Below are 22040 nucleotides of genomic sequence, written 5' to 3'. Positions count from 1 at the left end.
GGCCTCTGTGGCTGTGCTTTATCATGTGCACACATCTACAATGTTTTTCCGTTACACTCCTAGGTTGCTGTTTGTGGAATCCTGACCTTGAGGGCCCTTTGGAAAATGTGTGATGCTTAAATTCCTGTGAGCTCCCTCTAGTGGCAGGTGCCAGCAGACATAATTTTATAATTCTGAACTACTTAAAGGAGATGTCTCGTCTCAGACACTGGTGGAAAAGTGCTAGGATATGCAACCAATGTCAGATGGGTGAAGGTCCCACCTCTAGAACAGAACTCCCAAAGTGAAGGAGAACGCGCTGTGCACGCGCGGCCGCCCTCCTCTCATTTCTGTGGGAGTTCCGAAAGTTTCCTGTAGTTCCATAGAAGCGAATTGAGCAGTGAGCATGCAGTTAATTTCTATGGGACTTCCGAAAATAGGAGAGCGCACTTGGTTATTTTCGGAACTCCCATAGAAGTGAATGGAGAGCACACTGCGATTGCGTGGTGCGCTCTCGTTCACTTTGGGGCCCCCCGTTCTCAGTGGAGCCGGCAACTATCTGACATTGGTGGCATATCCTACAGATTGTGTGATGTGACATGACCCCTTTAAGATGAAATGAGACTTTGCGTGCACTTTACTGCCTGAGACCACCATCGTTAACCCCTTCACCATCCCAAACCACCATAAGTATAAAATCAAAGACCATTTCATAGGTCTACAAATAGCAGAGGACACCGGCCGCCCCTTGGCAGCGTCTTTGGTTCTGGTTGATCTGTATATGAACAAATCCGTTATATTAATCCACATGGCGTTCTTTGTCAGGGCGGCTAGCTAAGACCTGACAGGTGCGGCACACAGTGAGGGGCGGCTGCAAAATAGTCATAAGAGCCTTGCCTTGATTAACCCCTTAATGACCAGGATAGAGAGATCTATAGAATCCCTTCTAGGGTGCCTTCACATATGGTGGGGAAAAAAACCCACCAGAAAATATGCAGGAGTGACGTTTGTTGCATTTTTCTGTGAGGAACATCATTGTTCATCTCTAGATGCCCCCAACCTTGACTGACTACCAAAGACATTACTTCATGAGAGATCCTGACTACGACTACGCATGCGACAGCCCTTGACTGACTACTTCCTCACTTCATGACAGATCTTCACTACGACTACACGTGTGGCTGCCCTTGACTGAATACTTCCTCGCTTCATGAGACATCCTGACTATGACTACGCGTGTGGCTGCCCTTGACTGACTACTTCCTCACTTCATGACAGATCTTCACTACGACTACGCGTGTGGCTGCCCTTGACTGACTACTTTCTCGTTTCATGAGAGATCCTGACTACGACTACGCATGTGGCTGCCCTTGACTGACTACTTCCTCACTTCATGTGAGATCCATAATGGACATTCAGGAGGACCTGCGTACAGGAGACAACTTTACTGTATAACGATTACCTCAGACTCCACCAGACGTTGCAGGTGAGCTGGAGCCACTGCTCCCCTTTCACGTACAGAACTCTTTAAATGTTTTGGATGGAAAATGTTATTGATTTGGTTAATGTTTTTGTTAAATTGTATTATGTTCTTTTAAGTTTTTTTTTTGTTTTTTTTTGTTACGCTTCTTTATTCTCTTCTCCATATTTCCTGAAGAAAGTAGTTTCCCTGCACAAAAAAACCTTCTTTCTACCCCTACAGTGTTTCCATACCTGGTACCTTTTCCGAAGAAAATCTGTGCCCCCCATTCCCCTGTTATGTAACTTGCTCTGTAGAGCTGTATAGGAATAAAGCATTGGTAAAAGAAAAAAAAAAAAGACAACACACATTAACATACACTTTACCACTAAAACACGTGTGCAAAGTCCTGGAAGGGGTGTATATCCCACCCAGGTTCCTCAACTGGGTGAGGTAAGTAAAATCCAGGAAGATGGCGCTAACTTCAGAAAACGTAGTTGCTGGAGCAATTTTTTTGTTAAAGTTAAAGGGCTGGATTTTATTTGGACTGGGAAGGTAGGTTTGTAAGTGGAACCTCCCCAGTCCACCCCCCCATTCCAGGGCATGTTTTCCCCTACCCAGGGACGACCCTGTGTGGTAGGGACTCCCTGTCCTCGTACCTAGGCTGAGTATACCCTGGTTATCCCTATATTACACAAATAACAATACCTTTACCCAATAATAACCTTACTGCGTTTCTGGTGTCCCCGCTAGAAGATATCTGTGACGGGGGCTATCTAGTACATATAGATGACAGCTCGACGCGTTTCTCCCTATAATACGGGTGTAACGGATAGTGAATGGTGTAACGGATCTCCTAGCACCTTGACTGCGTACCTCCGTTGATGGATGCTCCTAGTGCTTCCTGAGGGCTCTAAGCACTCCACTTGACACCGTAAGCACTGCCGACCCCACGAACCGCCGTAGCTTGGTTGGGATCTCGTTGTCTTCTACCCAGCCTGGACCTACGTCAAGGTTTCCAGGTCCCAGTGGGCGACCCTCTCTTCTTTCAGAGAGCGATGCAGGAACAAGCTCTTACAAGAGCTAGGGATTATACTCTGGAGAGTATAATGATTATAGCAAGCCCCAGAGTGTAGTTCTCCAATCCCCCAAACATGAGCCCAGACTTCATGAAGGGTAGAACAGGACCCTTTAACCCCTTCAAGACCAGGCCTATTTTTACATTGTTGATTTTTCCTCATCATGTTCCAAAAGCCATAACTTTTTTATTTTTCAGTTCACATAGCTAAATGAGGGATTATTTTTTGCGGGACAAGATGCATTTTTTAATGCCACCATTTAATTTACCAATTTTTGTAATAGAAAAAAGGAAAAAAAAATATTTGTGTGGCAAAAAAAACAAAAACAAAACTGAATTCCACCAAGGTTTTGGGGGTTTTGACTTCTCAGCGTTCACTATGCACTAAAAATGATCTGATGATCTATGCGGCTCAATATGAATGCAGCGATACCAAACTTGAACAGTTTTTTTTTTTTTTTTTACTACTTTAAAAAACTTAAAACCTTTAGAAATATAAAAAAAAATTTTGCATCTCTATATTCTGACTGCCCTAACTTTTTTATATTGTGGTCTACAGAGCTTTAGAAGGGCTTGCTTTTTGCGTAACGAACTGTAGCTTTCATTGATTCAGTTTTTGTAGTATATACAATGTTTTGATCACCGTTATTAAATTTTGGGGGGGGACAAAATGACCCAAAAATTGCAAACCGCGTGTTTTTCACTTTTTTTCTGTTACTGCGTTCACCGCACAAGAATTTAATAAAAATATTTTAACATTTTCGGACGCCGCGATACCCAATATTTTTTTATTTTTATTGTTTATTTGTATTTTTATATGTAAAATTGTGAAAGGGGCTGATTCAAACTTTTAATATATTGGTGTTTTTTAATGTTATTTCATTTTTTTTTTTTAAGCAATTAGCCCCCATAGGGGCCTCGTACATGGGATCTTTTGATCCCCTCTCCTATTCGCCATAATAGAGATCTATTACGGGGAATAGGATTTTTACACACTCCATTCTGCGTTATGGAGAAAGCCATGGCAGGCCTGGATCGCTTCAGCAGCCATGTCATCCGATCGGAGCCCCGCGATTTCACTGCGGGGGCTCCGATCGGAAGGAAGATGGAGCCGCATCACTTCACAGGTGCCGCGATCAGCCTTGATCGTGGCACCTGAGAGGTTAAATGGCAGGGGTGGCGCGATCTCCGCTTCCTGTCAGTGCGGCCGGATGCTGGCTGTATCATACAGCTGGCAGATCGTGCGTATGGAGCAGAGGCCCACCCCTGGCACGCAATGACGCACCTCTACGTCAAAATGCGTGAAGAGGTTAATGAGGCTACATGCCAGCCTTTTATGCAGGTCTTCCAGCAAGGGACACTCCCCATGGGGACCTTGTGGAAGACTGAGACAGCTCTTACATTAACCAATCGCATGCAGTTACAGGCAGAAAACACCCTCCTGGGATACAATTGACCAACACAACGGGATAACGTAATCACTCCCAGGCAGAAACCACCCATTTTTCCTTTTGTAGAATAATGAGCTGGGGGGGGAGGGGGTTCTCCATAGTTCTGGGTCCATAGGAAGGAGGCTAGCCCTCAGGCCTCTCCAGCAGGCCCAGTGAGGGTTCAGTCCGTCACAAATGGGTCCGCATCTGACCGCCAAAAAATGTGGATTGGATGCAGACAAAAAACCATGGTTGCGTGCGTGATCCCATAGCCTGTTCTGGAACGAACTTGCGTCCATGTGCATCTTTTGAAGTGAATGGGTCCACAACTGACCCGCAAAAAGTAACAGAAGAATGTGAAAAAACGCCAAAAAACATGAAAGTTAGCAAGAACATAAAAAAAAAACTGGAGCCAGCCCTAGGCACACGTGTAGTCAGGAAAGCTATACGCAGGGGTGCACCGCCAATGAGGCAAAATGCTAGGGGCACCCCTGGCTAGACCACCACCACTACAGCGCCCAGACTGTCACCCAGCTTTCCTATCGCCCTGATTGCCATATTGGCTTAGATACATTGTGATACGCCCTCCAATCCCATCTTTCCAGATTTGCCATGTAGAAGTGTGGGAAACTGCAATGGCGGTCATATGGGTGGTCACCCAGCTTTCCCAGAAGCAGATAATCTAGAGGGGCAGGGTGATTTTATCAAGCATTAGGTGTTGCCTTCTTTTTGTGTGTTCTACTCGGAGACACCCTGAGGGCGTCATCATGGATGAAGGGATTGGGATGGGGGCGACTGTTGCCTTGAATGACCTTTGTGTAGCTCCTGACAGGGAGTGGTGGATCCTCGGCAGCGGCGTCTTAAAGGAGCAGAACAGTCAGAGCTGGAGATAACAGAGAAGAATAGAGAGCGCAGCAGGAGCCAATGCTTTGTGTAATCCCGCTTTCCACCTCTAGAGGGCAGAGCAGTGTGGCCGGCCATGTCATCATAATTTTAAAAAATATAAAAAATTAGGACAGTGAGGAAACGTCATCTTCGGAGAAGGAATGTGATCGGAAAAAAAATCTTGGATGATTGTGATCAGCGGTCACATTTATCATGTAGAGGAAGGTAATACAAGGCACTTACTAATGTGTTGTGATTCTCCATATTGCTTCCTTTGCTGGATTAATTTTTCCATCACATTATACATGGCTCGTTTCCATGGTTACGACCCACCCTGCAATCCATCAGTGGTGGTCGTGCTTGCACACTATAGGAAAAAGCAGCAGCCTACGTGCGCTCCCACGGTCCCGGACATCAGTAAGGCTACTTTCACACTAGCGTTTTTGCTGGATCGGGCAGGGCTCAGCAAAAACGCTTCCATTACTGATAATACAACCGTCTGCATCCGTCATGAACGGATCCGGTTGTATTGTGTCTTTTATAGCCAAGACGGATCAGTCATGAACTCCATTGAAAGTCAATAGGGGACGGATCCGTGTCAGACAAAACGGATCCGTCCCCATTGACTTACATTGTGTGTCAGGACAGATCCGTCTTGCTCCGCACCACACAGCGGACAGAAAACCGCTGCTTGCTGCGTTATTCTGTCCGCGATGGGGACGCAACCAAATGGAATGCATTCTGGTGCGCTCAGTTCTGTTCAGTTCAGTTTTGTCCCCATTGACAATGAATGAGGACAAAACGGAAGCGTTTTCTTCCGCTATTGAGACCGTATGACGAATCTCAATAGCGGAAAGGGAAAATGCTGGTGTGAAAGTAGCCTCAATGGGTGACAGATCCGTTTTTTTTTATTGGCTCCTAAAAAAAAACGGATCCATCTCCATTGACTTAGGCCTCCTGCACATGAACGTGTGCTTCCCGTTGCCGTATTGCGGACCGCATTTGCAGATCCGCAATAGACGGGCACCGTTCCGTGTGCATTCAGCATCAAGGATGCAGACCCATTCACTTCAATAGGTCCGCAAAGCCGGAGATACGTAATGGTGCAGAACGGAACCCTACAGAAGCACTACGGAGTGCTTCCGTGGGGTTTTGTCCCGTATTTCCTTTACGCAAAAAGATAGGACATGTCCTATCTTTTTGAGAAACGTCTGGAACGCGGACCCATTAAAGTGAATATATCCGCAATCTGCTGCGGCTGCCCCACGGACGGTGTTCGTGCATTGCGGCCACGGGGCGCACACGTTCGTGTGCAGGAGGCCTTACATTGTTTTCAGTGCCGGATCCGTTTTTTTCTGTTTTTATGACTGGACACAAAACCGCAGTTTGCAAAACGTAATGTTGCCAGAACGGACGACATCCTGATACATCCTGAACGGATCTCTTTCCATTCAGAATACATGAGGACTAAACGGAAACGTTTTTTTTTTGTTTTTTTCTGGCAGAAGATCTCAATACCCCAAAACAACAACGCAAGAGTGAAAGTAGCCTAAGGCCGAAAGCACATGGCCGTAAGCGGTAACCCGGCCTGGATTCCTGCTGAGAGCAGGAGAGTACGGCGTCATTGGTTGCTATGACGCTGTGCGCTTCATGACGCCGCTGCAGTACAGTAATACACTTGTGTAGATCATACTGAGTGTATTACTGTAGTGCAGCGGCGGCATGAAGCGCACGGCGTCATAGCAACCAATGACGCCGTGCGCTCCTGCTCTCAGCAGGATGCCAGGCCGGGTTACCATGGACCGCTCTCGGCCGTGTGCATTCGGCCTTAGAAGAGAGGCGGTGGAAGCGATGGCCCCATCATGCCTAGTGCCCACTGTACAAGCCTGTGGGGGCCGTGCCAGGATCGGGGGTCCAGGTCATGTGACCAAACAATGAGGCCAGCGACTTCCTGAATATACCGAACGCCCAGGTTATTCCATCAGTGTTTTTTTTCTTCTGGGCGCATTCCAAGGTGACAAGGCCAGGATTCATCGGGCTCAAGAGGAGCAGGAGACGTCATTTTCATCCATGGATCGGCCACCCTGAACCCCATAGAGAATCCCTCTAGGATGGGCTGGAGAAGACTTTGCACAGTTTCCTAATCTCCCAGTACAAGATTTTGGGGGAAATGAATGCAATTCTGGATAAAAATAAATGTTGTGACCTTGCAGAACTTGTGGAAACGCTGCCCCAGCGAATGCGTGCCGTCATCAAAGCTAAGGGCGCTCCAACGAAATATTAGAGTGTGTGACCAGGAAAGGTTGGGTGACGACCACCATGACGGATATTACAGCTGATGGGTTGGCGCTCAGCTTTTCCAGGCTCCTGCCTAGTCCCGCACCGGCCCTATCTCTACTATGATTACATACTGTACACATACTGGTCTGGAATGTACTTTCTGCGTATCAATTCCTTGCCGTTTTCAAGATCTCTGTTTGACATCAGTGACTGGAAGCATCGTCAGTTGTAAAAAACCTACACAGCCTTAAAGGGAGTCTTTCACCTAAAATGACCATTATACACCACAAACATGATGATATCCATTACATTCCCCATATTATAATCTTACCTTTCATATTGCTGTCCGTCGCCTATTCTCTCTTAAAAACACTTTTATTCCATATGCTAATCAGGTTCTGAAGGTGCCCAGGGGCGGCGTTTATGCGGCCGGTGCCCAGGCTCCACGGCGCTGTTCAAATCAAACCCCTCCCCTTTCACCCCTCTGGCCCGCCCTCGGTTCTTCAGATACCATCCTCCAGTCAATGACAAATCCGGCGCCTGCGCACTCCATTACTCACTAGGGCAGAGGCAGCAGAGCGTTTAATGCGCATGCGCCGGCCCGTACATCCCGATCTAGCCGGCGGAAGTAAACTGCCAAAATATCGGGATGTACGGGCCGGCGCATGCGCATTAATCGCTCTGCTGCCTCTGCCCTAGTGAGTAATGGAGTGCGCAGGCGCCGGATTTGTCATTGACTGGAGGATGGTATCTGAAGAACCGAGGGCGGGCCAGAGGGGTGAAAGGGGAGGGGTTTGATTTGAACAGCGCCGTGGAGCCTGGGCACCGGCCGCATAAACGCCGCCCCTGGGCACCTTCAGAACCTGATTAGCATATGGAATAAAAGTGTTTTTAAGAGCGAATAGGCGACGGACAGTAATATGAAAGGTAAGATTATAAAATGGGGAATGTAATGGATATCATGATGTTTGTGGTGTATAATGGTCATTTTAGGTGAAAGAGGGTATTCCGGTTATAACATGTTATAACTATCAGATTGGTGGAGGTCCTACCGCTGGGGCCCCCACCACTCACAAGGAAAGGGGACCCCGCGCCCTGTGAAGCCTCTCTGAAATGGATGGAAGAGCGCTCCGTCACTCTACTCATTCCTATTTTGGAGCGCTGGAGATAGCGGGGTGCTGTACGCGGTTATGAAGAAATGAACGTATTGGCGTCGCGCTTTTCCCACCAGCCGCTCCGTCCATTTCAGGAGGCCCCCGTTTTCATGATCGTTGGGGGTCACAGCAGTAGGATCCCCACCAATCTGATACTTATCGCCTTTTCTGTGGATGACCGGAATACCCCTTTAATACTTAAAGGGGTATTCCTATGACCTGGATAGGGAATAATGAGATGGGTGGTCCCTCCACCGACCCCCAAAATGGGGGTCCTATAACCTCCCTTTAAATAGAATGGCGCTGGAGCTTGCGGGTGCCGCTCTGTTCATCTCTATGGGAACGAGGGGCACAGACCTCCATTCTTATGGGGGTCCCAGAGGTCGGACTCCCGCCGAGATAGCCGTTATCACCTACCCCTTTAACAATACTCACAGCCTTTCCTTTCCGTCATATTTGGAGCAGTGACGATCTGGGACGTATGGAGGCTTCGAACAAAAAATGTCTCTGGGTGCCACTGTAACAAACCCTCAGCTGTGTGATTTTAGGTATCCCGTGTACACAGAACAGCGGCGGCGGCGGTTACACGATAAGTTGTGTCTTTATTGTTCGTCATACAATCACATAACAGAGAGGATTATGGGTAACGACACGGGGAGGAGGGGTTCTCAGCTGCTCCGCACCTCACAGAAGGTGATATGTTTTTAGGGCGTGCCCCTCCTGCTACACACCACATGGACACTTACTCTCCACATACACACGGGCACAGCGGGCACCGGGGTGGTGGGGGGCGCTCAGTAGTTGGTGAAGCGATAGTTGGGGTGCAGTTCGGGTTTGATGTCGCACACCAGGGTCAGGAGCCTCCTCAGAACGGCCTCTTTGTTCTTCCCATGACTGCTCTGGACCATCTGGAGGGTCTGCCGGGTCCGGGTCTCAATCTCGGAGGACAGGTCCCCCTGGGTGCCCAAGGCCTGTAGGCGAGAGGTCAATCAGAACATGCAGAAGGTGAGAAGAGACCAGTATAAAGCCCCACCACCACCGTTATGGTACTGGGTTCTGCCTCCCAGTATAGAAGGGTCTGGGCTTTGCCCTCCTAGCTTGGGGCGTCCTACACTGGTTCTCATCGTCCAGTCACAAAATGGATGGGCCCTCTATCTCCAAGGGCCCCATAGGTTGGGAATGGAAGATCTCATGTGTAATAAAAAAAAATAAAAAATCTATAGTAAAAAAAACAACTCACCCCCCCCCCCCCCAGTTGTAGTCTCCGAGATGTAATCCCCAGCCAAAGAAAGGATTCTTTACAGTAAAAGCTGGAGAATCGGGAATGTGGAATAAGCGCATTCTCTACAGGGGTAAATAAATGAGCCCCCATCCCTCATTCTACCATTGGTACATGCCACTTGCTACAGCTTTAGGGCTCATGCACATTTAGGGCTCATGCACACAACCGTTGGTCGGCCATTCCGTGCGGGAAACATCCTTGCGGATTCCGTAGACGTGATCCGTCCGCACCACCAAAAAATAGAACAAGACCTTCCGGATTGCGGACCCGTTCAAGTGAACGCGTGGTGCACATGGCCGGTGCTCGCATATTGCAGACTGCAATGGTGTGAAACGCGCACACTGCAATACGGGCGCGGCCGGGCAACGATCGTGTGCATGAGCCCATACCCAGGAGGAGCTGGCAGCGGCTAGCCTCCCATGGAGAGGGGTTCCCAGTATATTCCCACCACCCGCGTATTACCGTATTCTCCATGGCCTCGCAACGTTAAAGAGGGAAGCAAAAATTGGAAATGTAAAGATTCTAGGCCATGTCTGTTTTTATTTAATTTTTTATGGGGGGGGGGGGGCAGAAATTTGGAGAGGGGCACATCTCAGCTTCAGAGGTGGACTTTACCATCAAACGACAGCACTCAATGCCAGTCTGCTGCAGCGAAAGCCAACGCGATAATGTAATGTATAAGGGGCTGTTCACACGTCGTTTTTGCTGTACGTCAAGCAGATAAGTTTAAAAAACGGATACAAACGAGTGCAATTTCGTGGCTATCTACCCCTTTTTTAAATATATACGACAGACGGGTGTCCATATGTTTCAATACGTTTCTGTCTGTTTTTTTTTAACATAAATGTATACGTTTTTGTGAAACCTTTCTTTCTTTTTTAACATGCAGATTTGAAGGCATCATCTGAAAAAAAAACGGATGCCTCTAACGTTTCCATCCGTCTTCCATTCAAAGCAATGTAAATATATATATACCATTCTATACGTGTTTTTTTTTTGCAGGACAGAAAAGCGCAGAAACGTAAGCGATGAGTCTGCACTTTTCAACGACATCGCCCAGTTATAGTCTATGGGTAGGTCAAGTAACATGTTTCTATCCGTTTTTTTTACGTACAGCGAGATGTGAACAGTCCCCTAGGAGGAGAAGCGGTTCACATAGCAGAGACCCGTGCGGTGACAGGACTTATCGGACTACGTACGGTGCGCTGCTGGCTCTGGAACTCCCTCTCCCGCTCCACCCGGTACTGCTCGATCTCCACTTGGGCCTCCTCCTTGGCTTGCTTCAGCCTCCGGGCTTTACCTGCAGGAGACAGAAGGAGATGAGACGCAGATACACACGGCGGGGGGGCGAGATGTTTAGTGGTCGATGCTTCCATCCATAGTAGTATAACCTGGGGGAGGGGAGCAAGTGTGGCCCCCAGCATCCCAGCTGTCATCCACAAGGGCCACATACACTGGATGGATTTGGGCAGAGCTCTTACGTTTCCGGGCTTCGGACACCCTCTCGGCCGCCCTCTTCTCTGCCTGCAGCAGCTGCTGGATCCCCTGGGACTGGCTGGTCATGGTGCGGCTGCAGCGATGTATAATGGAGATGTGTACGTCCCTGCGTCCTCTGCTCTGACTGCAGTCACACACGGACACCCCTCCCCCTCCTCCTCCTCCTCCTCAGCATCCTCCTCCCCCTCCCCCTCTGCCCGCGCTGTGCCCTCCCTCCCTCCTCTACATCCGGATCTGGGTACCACTCCAGCATCTCCCTCCCATCTTATAGATACGATACACCCCGGGGCGCTAGGACATATGCAAACATATAACATTCTAATTTTTTACATTGCATTAAGGGTTTAGCAATTTTTGCAGCCATTTTTTTGACATATTTTTGATCAAAAATGTACAGTAAGTAGAGCCGTGATGCAGGTTGTCAATATGTGTGCCTGCTGCTACTTGTAGTGCTTTTTTGCTTTTGCACTGCAGCCTAAGTAGCAGCACATGGACTCCCTTTCTCTTGTATGATTTACTTTTGCATTTATGAAATATAAAGCAGATATTAGCTGTTTTCCTATATATTAGCGCCCCCCCCCCCCTCCCCCCTCCTTTCTGCTGCAGGTTTGTACTGGTTACACTTTTTCTTTGTTCAATTTCTTATAAAACTTTATTGACTACGTGTCCGCTATAGACACTGCAGCGAGTGTTCAGTTTCCCTGCAGCGCCACCACAGGGGAAAGGAGGAATTACACCGCTCTTATTAAAATCAATGGGATGAACCTGCTGGGTTCTCCAGAGCGGGAACACCTGGTCTGTGCCCCATTGGTGACAGTGACTGATGCAGCCGCTGCGGAATATGTTGGCGATATATAAGCAGGGATTGGGCAAATTCAGTAATAAGCAGGGCAGATGGGAAAGCAAATGGGCTGCAGCTCCCTAGGGTTGAGTCTGCTGTAAGGAGAGGTCTCTGTGCTGCCTGCTCAGAGGCTGCAGTAAGAGTATTACATACAGGGATATATATATATACTCTTCCCTGATATATAATTCAGAAGTCCATCCTTTTAGGTGACATTCATCGGCTTTCTACTTTATGAGTGACTCGTGAGTATCCGCATTGCCTATAGAAGTCTGTGGTGGTGTGAAACACGCACACGGCCATCATCGCTGCATTATTCTTTTTATTTTTCTCATAACGAAAACGGGCTTGAAAATTGTTCCCAGAGCCTCAGCCACGTGGCTATAGCAGCTATAGACATTGGGATTTATATGCCTTACATACATTACATATACTTTTTGTGGGATCGAAATTCGTGAGCGACCAAGTGGGGAAAAAACCCTGTGACTAGTCAGGCCGCTGCACTACCCCTCTGGGATCAGCAACCTCCAGCAGTTCTGATACTACAACTCCCAGGATCCTCCTTCCACTCCTATGAGATCCTGCTCGTAGGCTGGCCCCATATAATGCTGGACTGTGGATAAATCTGGTGACCGGGCGGCCAAGGAAGTGTGATCTCCTGGTGCAGCATTATCCTGCTGATTTATTATACTCCCTTATATAGCGGTGATATAGTCCGCAGCGCTTTATTGTCAACCTGTCCCCAGTGGGGCTCATCATCTAAGGTCCCAATCAGTCTTTGGAGTGTGGGAGGAAACCGGAGAACCCGGAGGAAACCCACGCAAACACGGGGAGGACATACAAACTCCATGCAGATGCTGTCCTTGGTCGGATTCGAACCCAGGACCCCAGCGCTGCAAGGCACCAGTGCTAACCACTGATCATTTGGAAGCCCTTCCATGAAAAGAACCTGTGGCCGCAGGACGTCCTGCACATGACGGGAACATAGTCCTGGCACTGTACAAATCACTAATCAGCTAATCAGACCACGCATGGAGTACTGTGTACAGTTCTGGGCTCCTGTGAACAAGGCAGACATAGCAGAGCTGGAGAGGGTCCAGAGGAGGGCAACTAAAGTAATAACTGGAATGGGGCAACTACAGTACCCTGAAAGATTATCAACATTAGGGTTATTCACTTTAGAAAAAAGACGACTGAGAGGAGATCTAATTACTATGTATAAATATATCCGGGGTCAGTACAGAGATCACTCCCATCAGCTATTTATCCCCAGGACTGTGACTGTGACGAGGGGACATCCTCTGCGTCTGGAGGAAAGAAGGTTTGTACACAAACATAGAAGAGGATTCTTTACGGTAAGAGCAGTGAGACTATGGAGCTCTCTGCCTGAGGAGGTGGTGATGGTGAGTACAATAAAGGAATTCAGGAGGGGCCTGGATGTATTTCTGGAGCGTAATAATATTACAGGCTATAGCTACTAGAGAGGGGTCGCTGATCCAGGGAGTTATTCTGATTGCCTGATTGGAGTCGGGAAGGAATAATTTCCCGTAAAGTGAGGACAATTGGCTTCTACCTCATGGGATTTTTGCCGTCCTCTGGATGAACTTGCAGGATAACAGGCTGAACGGAGGGCTTTTTTTCGGCCTTATAGATTATGTTAAGAGTCCCTCGTGTCACTACTAGGGGTGATGACTGTCGTATGCGATGGCTCCGCAGATCATCACACCAGCAGTTGGTGTCTCCTCCACAGCAAAGGCAGGATAGAAGCGCTCACCACCAGGCCTCCATACTTGGACCTGACTGTCGTCAGATCCCTAACAGAACCTGGATTCGTCACTAATGACAGAACAGTTCCAGTCCAGGTTTCTCGTTCATGACATCACTATAGATGAAGGCGACGTTGCTGGCTGTCAGTGACAGGACAGGTGATGGGCCCAGTGACAGCAAGTTTTCTGCTCAATGCCTGGAAATAGTCCGGGCCGAGACAGTGGTGTAATGAAGACCTGTGCCTGGATGGTGGACAACAAAACTGTGGAGCTGGTCCTGATTGAAAGTGGATCAAATGACCCTCTGGTGGTGTCTGGGCCGTCCAGAGCCTGTTCATCATATGTGCGCCCGCACGTCACCACCGCTCCAACCCCTGGGTCAGAACAGGCAACTCAACGACCATCCTGCTTCTCTCAGTCCCCCTCTCAATGTCTGTCACCTGGGCAAAATCGAATCCATCATAGAGGCTTGTCTAGCAGTCAACGATCTCTCTCCAAGAGGTACACTACCCAAAAGAAGCCTCTGAGAGCCTTTTTATAGGCCAGCGAGAGAAGCACTTTCACGCCCTCTTGTGGCAAGACCCAGTGTGTAATCAGACCACACCTGTAATCATTTACATACACACATAAGGGCTAATGCACACGAGCGTACAGACTCAGCACCTGTACTGCGGACCGTAGACGGCCGGTCCGCAATATATGGGCACTTGACTTGAATGGGTCCGCAATCCACAAGACGGGATTTCACGGAGGCGCGGATCGGAAGCGCTTCAGTTGGCCTTCGGATCTGTGCCTCTGCTCCGCAAAAGATAGGCCATGTACATTTGGCTGTATTTTGCGGATCGCGGACCCATTCATGTCAATGGGTCCGCATCTGCAAAGGAGTGCACGAGGCCAGCGCTGGTGTACTGCTCCCCGCAGCATGGGCATGGGGCTATTACTCATGTGTGCATGAGCCCTAAGTGTATGCCGAGTGTTGCAGCAATCTGACATTTCTTTCTGGGGGTGTTAGTATTTTTTGGAAATGAATGTACGGTCCCTCTATTAGCAAGAAGTAGCGGACAGATCATTTGCTGTGTGACCACATGATCAGACTACGTCAAAAGTGTTTGTAGTCTGTAACCATGGAGACATGGGGCTTTCTGCAAACCCTAGCACAGATGTAAAATTCTATTAGATCCAGTCCCAGTGACAGTGGAGAGTCTGATCCAGAGGTTGGTCTCCTGCTTTACACTGCAGCTCTGCTTCTTTACATAAGAATGAATGTATACTAAAAACAAGCAAACTAACTGATCCTGCAGCCGTATGGAATCCACCGGTCTCCTTTTTTATTTATTCAGTAGATGATCAGGACATAGGGGGCGATGGATTTGGCATAGTTGTCAGATACCAGATTTCTCAGCTTTGAAATTTGGAATGTTCTATAAATTTGCCTTCAGCTTCCGGGGGACGAGGGGTAATGAAGATGATGACTACTCACTGGTGACACAAAACAATGAGCCCTTGGCGGAGACTGTACAGAACCTGCTTTATCCAGAGTGCAAAAAAAAAAGACTAAAAGAATAAATTCCAAAAATAATTTATTAATTACAAATTGATGTGGATTTTTTTGGTTTATGAGATGAGAAATCCATTCAATAATCTCCAACATACGACCTGTAAACATTTATAATAAGGGGTTGTCCAGGATTAGAGAAAGGACTGCTTTCCCCCCAGAAACAGCGCCACACCTGTCCACAGGCTGAGTGTGGTATTGCAGGTTAGTCCTATTCACTTAAAGGGAGCAGAAGTGTGACACTGGAAGAAAGCAGCCATGTTCTTCTAATTCTGGACTTCCCCATATAACGCAGTGGTCGAGGACGTCAGGATGTGCTTATGGGTGGCCATCGGCTGGAGACCAGTATGTGTCTCTGAGGACACTGGGTAACCATCCATCTAGGGGGCTGAGTCCCGAGTGGCAAGGTCACCTAGCTACGCCGAAGAATTGTGCTGTGACAGTCTCTCTAATGTCCTATGCGGTATATAAGCCCCCCACCATAGAAAATAATATCTATTCACCGTCGATAAAGATGTAGCAGAGCCCAATGTGTATGCTGCACTGCAGGTAGATCTTGATAACCCTCAAGAGGCAAAGTATTGCAGTAGGATGTTCTACCATAGCTATGAAAAACCTCAATCATCACAAAGTGCTAAATGACAAACTCAGCGCGGCTACATCTCTGCAAAACTCTTATCTGTGAACTGATTTCTGCAGTTACATTGTGTCCATTTTTACCTCAAATCAAATGGTTTAAAAAAAAAAATTCCGCGAAGGTGACCAGAAATCAACGTTCATACGTATTTTCAATTTTTTTTTAGCCCGCATCCAAACTGGAAATAAGCGCTTAGTGCCGGAAATAAGCTGTAAAACTGGAGAAAGACTGATTAATAAAATAAAAGTCCAGATTTAGGCCTTCTTTCACACGTTTACGGCCCGTTTTTTCCGTTCCGTATACAGTACCATTCATTTCAATGGTTCCTCCAAAAAAACTGAATGTGTTCCATATGCATTCCGTTTAGAGATAGAACATGTCCTATTAATGCCCGCAAATCACGTTTCCTGGCTCCATTCAAGTCAATGGGTTTGCGAAAAAAAAAAAAAACGGAACATATACGGAAATGTATCCTTACGTCTTCCGTATCAGTTCTGTGTTTGCGGAACGATCTATTGAAAATTTTATGCCCAGCCCAATTTTTTCTATGTAATTACTGTATAGGTCATACGGAAAAACGGATCCGGAAAAAACTGCTCGCAAAACACTGAAAAAGCCATACGGTCGTGTGAAAGAGGCCTTAACCAGTGAACCAATTTAAGGGGTCTTCTCACCAAAGACTTTGACAACTGGGCACCAGGAACAGGTACCTGGCAGTCTAGTTCTCCTAATCAGCAGGGGGGTCCTGACGACCAGATCCCCAACAGTTTACTTTATACGCCATAAAAGTCTTTGGTGGAAAATTCCTTTAAGAGCTTAAAGGGACTGTCCACTTCAACGGGATCTCCACTCCATCAGGGGAACTACTTGAATATCTCACAACACCTCCAATGCAATGGTGGTCCTCCAAGAGGCATCTTTGTAGGAGCTGTGGCTAATTAACGGAGGTCTTGAAAGCTGGACCTCCATGTTTGATAACAGGCCATCTAAAAAAGTGATTATTAAAGTGGACAGTCCCTTTAATGAGTGTACAAAGAGGACTCTGATGACCCAAAGAGTCCATTCATCTCAGATGTTGCCGTATAGGTTGACCTTCACCACGGCGATGGACTCTGTGATGTCTCGTCTTCCTTTCTCGTAGATGATAAAGATGTTCTCGTTGTCCTCCAGGTGACGGGACAGGGTGGTGAGGCTTGAGTAGCCGCTGGGTCCCGGCCAGATTTGGATGGAGTCCTGCTCCCAAGAGTCCCCAGAGTTGAAACTCCAACGTAGAGTGAGATTGACTCCTGGAAAGTGAAGACAGAAGGGACAGGAAAAATTTAAAGGGGGGTCTCCACTTTGGACAATCCCTACTGCCCCTATACACCTTCTACCAAAACACGGCGACAGAAAATCTTACTATGCGCCTGACTGGCTGGGTTGACAAAGTAGGTGATGCCGCCTTTGTATAACGCGCCGGCTGCCACCGCTGGGTCTGGCAAGCCCTCGTCGAAGCGGACATTTTCCAGAGGAAGAGTGTCACAGCCGTCCATGGAGAAGGCCACAATGCGGCAGTGGCAGTGATAGTAGTACTGGTTGCGGGCGTTTATCACCACGGTGCCATCTGGGAGCTCATAGGGCTGTGAGGGGGTGAAGAAGACGCAGTCAGAGGAAGCAGAGATGATTGTGGGCAACGCGCGAGGAGGTTCTCCGATGGGTTACCTGACACTCATCCGGGCTGAAGTCCCCTTGCCTCTTCTGTTGCTTGAATGGCAGCCCCTCCAAATTTCCCCCCTTTTTCCAGCTGTTCCCATGGTCGTCGCTTAAAAGACAGAAGATCCCGTCCTCGTCCAGTGTCCCATGACCGCAGACAATGAGACGCCCCTTCATGGGGGCAAACTTTTTCTGCGGAGAACAAAAGAAAGTTCTACAAGAAGAAAGAACCAATGTCCATCTATTATCCTGCCTCGTTGTACTGGAGCCCCGGACCCCTGGAGAGGTGCTGGTACCAGCCCCCTCTTCTCACCTGGATGCCATATCCTGGACCGGGAGAAAACATTTTGGTGCCAATCTCTCGGGAGATGTTCCTTGGATTGCTCCAGGTGATGCCATCATCCGAGCTGTTGGTCACCATGACGCTGGAGACCCCGCACTGGAGGTAGTGGGCGCACAACGTGTAGACCAAGAATATGTTCTTGGTCTCGTCATCCACCACCACAGCGCCGAGATTGAGGCCGTCCGAGGCCGTCCCATCGTCCACGATGAAGGAGGTTGGACCCCAGGTGTAACCTGTGGACACAGAGCGGCAGACGTCAATAGCAAAATATAGGAACGTGTAGTCAAGTGACCAAGGGTGGGTGGATGTCATGGAGGGGGGGGGGTCTCCTTCTCAGGACGCCCCCCTCCCCCACTCTATAAGCCAGAATGGAAAACAGCGATGACTTCTGGGAGACCCAGTCTGGCCGTGCCCTACAAGGTCGCCCATTGGTTTGAATGGTCAGCACGTAATGCCTCATTTCACCTGCGGAGGTCGCTAGATCAAATAAAATCCTCAGGGTTATAAACAGCATAAAGGGTTAAAAATAAAACCAGACAGAAGATATAATCACAACCAAAAACTGGGAATGTCTGAGAGTAAGGCCTCATGCACATGACCGTATGTATCTTGCGGTCCGCAAAAAAACACAGATGACGTCCGTGGGCATTCTGTATTTTGCGGAACGGAACAGCCGGCCCTTAATAGAACAGTCCCATCCGTGTCCGTGATGCGGACAATAATAGGACATGTTCTATTCTTTTGAGGAACGGACATACAGAAACGGAAGTAACTTACGGCTTTTTTTTTGCTGACCCGTTGAATGGTTCTGCATCCGATCCGCAAAAAAAAAAAATGGAACAGACACTGACATACGTTCGTGTGCATGAGCCCAAAGGAGTCGTTTTCAGTTTTAGGCTACATTCACATGACTGTATGTATTTTGCGGTCCGCAAAACATATGGATTAAGTCCGTGTTGCATCCATTTTTTTTGCGAATCCATTGTATCAATGCCTATGCTTGTCCGCAAAACGGACAAGAATAGAACATGTTCTGTTTTTTTGCAGGGCAGTACGCGATGCGGACTTATTGAAATGAATGGATCCCATACCCATACAGATGTGGACCAAAGATACGGTTGTGAGAATAGGGCCTTACTTCCTCCTCACTTGTGCTGTGATCTCTATTGGCCACCAGATGGCGATATGCAGCCACCAAACATCTGCTCTAACGCTATGAAGGTGGTTCGGTGACTTAAAGGGGTTATCCGCAAAAAAAATGTTAATGTAATGGTCTTCTCCTCCATGTAATTAAGCACTAACAGTGATAATCGTGAAGATATTCTGACTGGTCCAGCGCTGCGCTCCCTGGTATAACTAGGTTGCAGGTACAGGCCGTGTATTCGGTTATAACCTGCAATGTATGTGGGTTGCACCAGCGAAAGGAATACCCCTTTAACCCCCCACCCCCAAGTATATCGCTGCGTTACCGCCATCCTGTGAGCGCCGCGTGGCGATGAACTTTGCCCCCAAGTCAGAGGCGGAATGTTTCCGGGCTTCCGAAAATGCCAGGAGATGCCCCCGGGGGGTGTAGGTGATCAGGGGGATGCGGTACGTGTCCACCTCCCCAATCATTCGTCCGCTGACCCACAGCAACTGCTCCATCGCGATGACTGGGGCTACCTGCGGGTGCAAAAAAAAATGTAAAATTCCGTTAATCTGGAATCCACGGGATGTGAATGGTGGCGGATTATCAGAGGCTCCCAGAGTGGTGGATATCATGTGCCCCCCCCCCCTTCACATAAGTCTCCCAAGTGCTGCCAAAACTGAGCATTTCAAACGCGTTCGCTTATTGCGAATGTAGCGTCCCCGGTTCTCTATGTGCCAGCTCTGCCCACACACCCTGGATGCTGACATACTGTGCCCCCTACTGGCTGGGGCAGGTAGATGTGAAGCGGCCCTCTCAGATCCTGACTCCGGGGTCCAGACACCATCACCAGGGACTACTGACTGGTCTCCAGAGAGAACGGGATGACGCGTATTTGCTGCAGAATCCACAGCAGAAACCTGAGGCCGACCCTCGGCATGGCGCTTACCAGATCACCGCTACCCCATTAAAGGGCATCTGTCAGCAGTTTTGTACCTATGACACTGGCTGACCTGTTACATCTGCACTTGGCAGCTGAAGGCGTCTGTGTTGGTCCCATGTTCATATGTGTCCGCATTGCTGAGAAAGATGATGCTTTAATACATGCAAACTAGGAGCAACGGGGGCGTCGCCATTACACCTAGAGGCTCTGCTCTCTCTGCAACTGCTGCGCCCTCTGCACTTTGATTGACAGGACCGGGCATTGAAAATGTCATCACACCTGGCCCTGTAAATCAAAGTGCAGAGGGCGCGGCAGTTGCAGAGAGAGCAGAGCCTCTAGGTGTAATGGTAACGCCCCCGTTGCTCCTAGAGGCTCATTTGCATATAATAAAACATCATTTTTCTCAGCAATGCAGCCACATATGAAGATGGGACCAACACAGATGCCTTCAGCTGCCAAGCGCCCATGTAACGGGTCGGCCAGTGTCCTAAATCTGCCCCATCTTTCCTAGTTACGCCGATGTATGTGACACATGTAAGTAGAGACTGGAGCGTGGAGATGAAATCTGTATAATAATCAGCGTCGCACGGGCGCTGCTCATCTGTCCTGTCTATTAAAGACCCCGGCATGATAGGATGAGGCCGGGGGGGGGGGGGGGGGGCTACAGTCACACAGCGAGGGTCCGGTCGGGCGAGTCTGCTCACCACAGGGCGGCACTATCTGGTCTATCAGATGATGGGACCCGTTATCTCCACATCCAACAGTCACATCCTCCGGAGATGCCTCATCTCACCGCGTGACACGTTATCCCTCTGTGATCTGCCAGCAGCAGCTCTCAGGGCATAATGGGAGTTGTAGTTCCACAACAGCCGCAGCTTACAGATCGCTGGTCTAGACCTTCCTAGCGGGCACACCCTAACGCCAGGCATTGCTAAACGCTTACTGTAAAGGCGGCAGAACAGTGAGCGATGACACAAAAGTGCAGGGAATCGCTTACATAGCAATCCCATATGATGAAAAGGACGGTTAGCGGTAGTTAAGGGAACAATACGACGACAGATCAAAGACTGCCTCACTGGGGCCTACGCAGCATCTAAAGCGTGCAATAGCAGCCATCATGTATTATGGAAGTGGTATTTAAGCAATTGTATATTTCGGCACAGGAAGCTCGGAAGCAACTGTAACTATTAGATGAGGCGAGTGCATGATAAGCGATTGTCTGACGTTATTATTCCCATGGGACGTATTCTGAAACTGGGCACTGCCCACCACCCTACATGCAGCAGATCTCTGCTTGCTGGCAGTGAATAGAGATCCAGAAGCTGTCACAGTAACATGTAGTCCCAGCATTATGTGAAGGAATAGCATTGCATTACGGTTTTTATTACGACACTAAGCCGGAGCTTTCCTTTACGGCATTACCTGGGCGAGGGGGGCACCGCTGCCCACGCTCAGCAGGTAGATCACCAGCAGGGCTATGGAGGTAGTGTCGCCCATAGTGTTGCCCTCCTCCCTTCCTCTATTGCGGCGGCAGCTGCTCGGCGGACATCACGTCCCGCTCCAGGACCCTGAGCGCAGCTTCCTGACAGCTGACGGACTCTCCAGTCACCAGTCACATGACCTGGCTCCGGTCATCTGACTGCTGCCCGCCACGTGACCAACGGCTCCTCTGGAATACCAGGCTTTGTGCGCAGGCGCAGTGGGCAGTACTGAAGGAGATTCCTCCATAAATTGGGAAGTGACAGGACAGGCAGCAGCTGCCGCCATGTCACTGCTGATAATAACAACCGCCTACTTCTATAAGGGCAGAGCACAAAAAGTATAGATATTTTTATTTTAAGGAATATACATGTCCCTGTTTACCATAATATTATCCTAAACTGGTGCTTTGTTATACAAAGGCATGAGCAAGGGGGAGGGGCATGACAAAGGGGTATCGCTGCAGTAACCAAGGCACTATGTACTGGCGCCTGAGCTACGGCAGGACAGTTGTATGGGTGGGGGTGGGACCTGCGGACAGCCCTTTAACGTGAAAGTGACGGAAAACCCTTTAAGCCACTAAATCGTACTTGCAGTAAATTGCAGAGCCCCCC

General features: G+C 48.6%; 2 protein-coding genes across 2 annotated transcripts; both read right to left on the bottom strand.

Moving 5' to 3' along the window:
• Window positions 1-8847: 8847 nt before the first annotated feature.
• ATP6V1G2 (ATPase H+ transporting V1 subunit G2) lies at window positions 8848-11828 on the bottom strand. The gene is made up of 3 exons (XM_044306677.1): window positions 11029-11828; window positions 10747-10847; window positions 8848-9236 (listed from the first exon to the last, which is right to left on the bottom strand). Exons 1-3 carry the CDS (start codon window positions 11108-11110, stop codon window positions 9060-9062), a joined length of 360 nt encoding a protein of 119 aa, XP_044162612.1. The 5' UTR covers window positions 11111-11828; the 3' UTR covers window positions 8848-9059.
• Window positions 11829-15214: 3386 nt separating this feature from the next.
• On the bottom strand, window positions 15215-21582 carry NEU1 (neuraminidase 1). The gene is made up of 6 exons (XM_044306489.1): window positions 21370-21582; window positions 19348-19540; window positions 17849-18111; window positions 17545-17727; window positions 17243-17462; window positions 15215-17129 (listed from the first exon to the last, which is right to left on the bottom strand). The coding sequence occupies exons 1-6, from the start codon at window positions 21442-21444 to the stop codon at window positions 16912-16914; spliced, it is 1152 nt and encodes a 383-aa protein (XP_044162424.1). The 5' UTR covers window positions 21445-21582; the 3' UTR covers window positions 15215-16911.
• Between the last annotated feature and the right edge of the window lie 458 nt (window positions 21583-22040).

Source organism: Bufo gargarizans, chromosome 9 (genome assembly GCF_014858855.1).
Source record: "Bufo gargarizans isolate SCDJY-AF-19 chromosome 9, ASM1485885v1, whole genome shotgun sequence".
Taxonomy (NCBI): Eukaryota; Metazoa; Chordata; class Amphibia; order Anura; family Bufonidae; genus Bufo; species Bufo gargarizans.
Note: the sequence above shows the minus strand (reverse complement) of the source record. Positions and strands in the feature narration are given on the sequence as shown.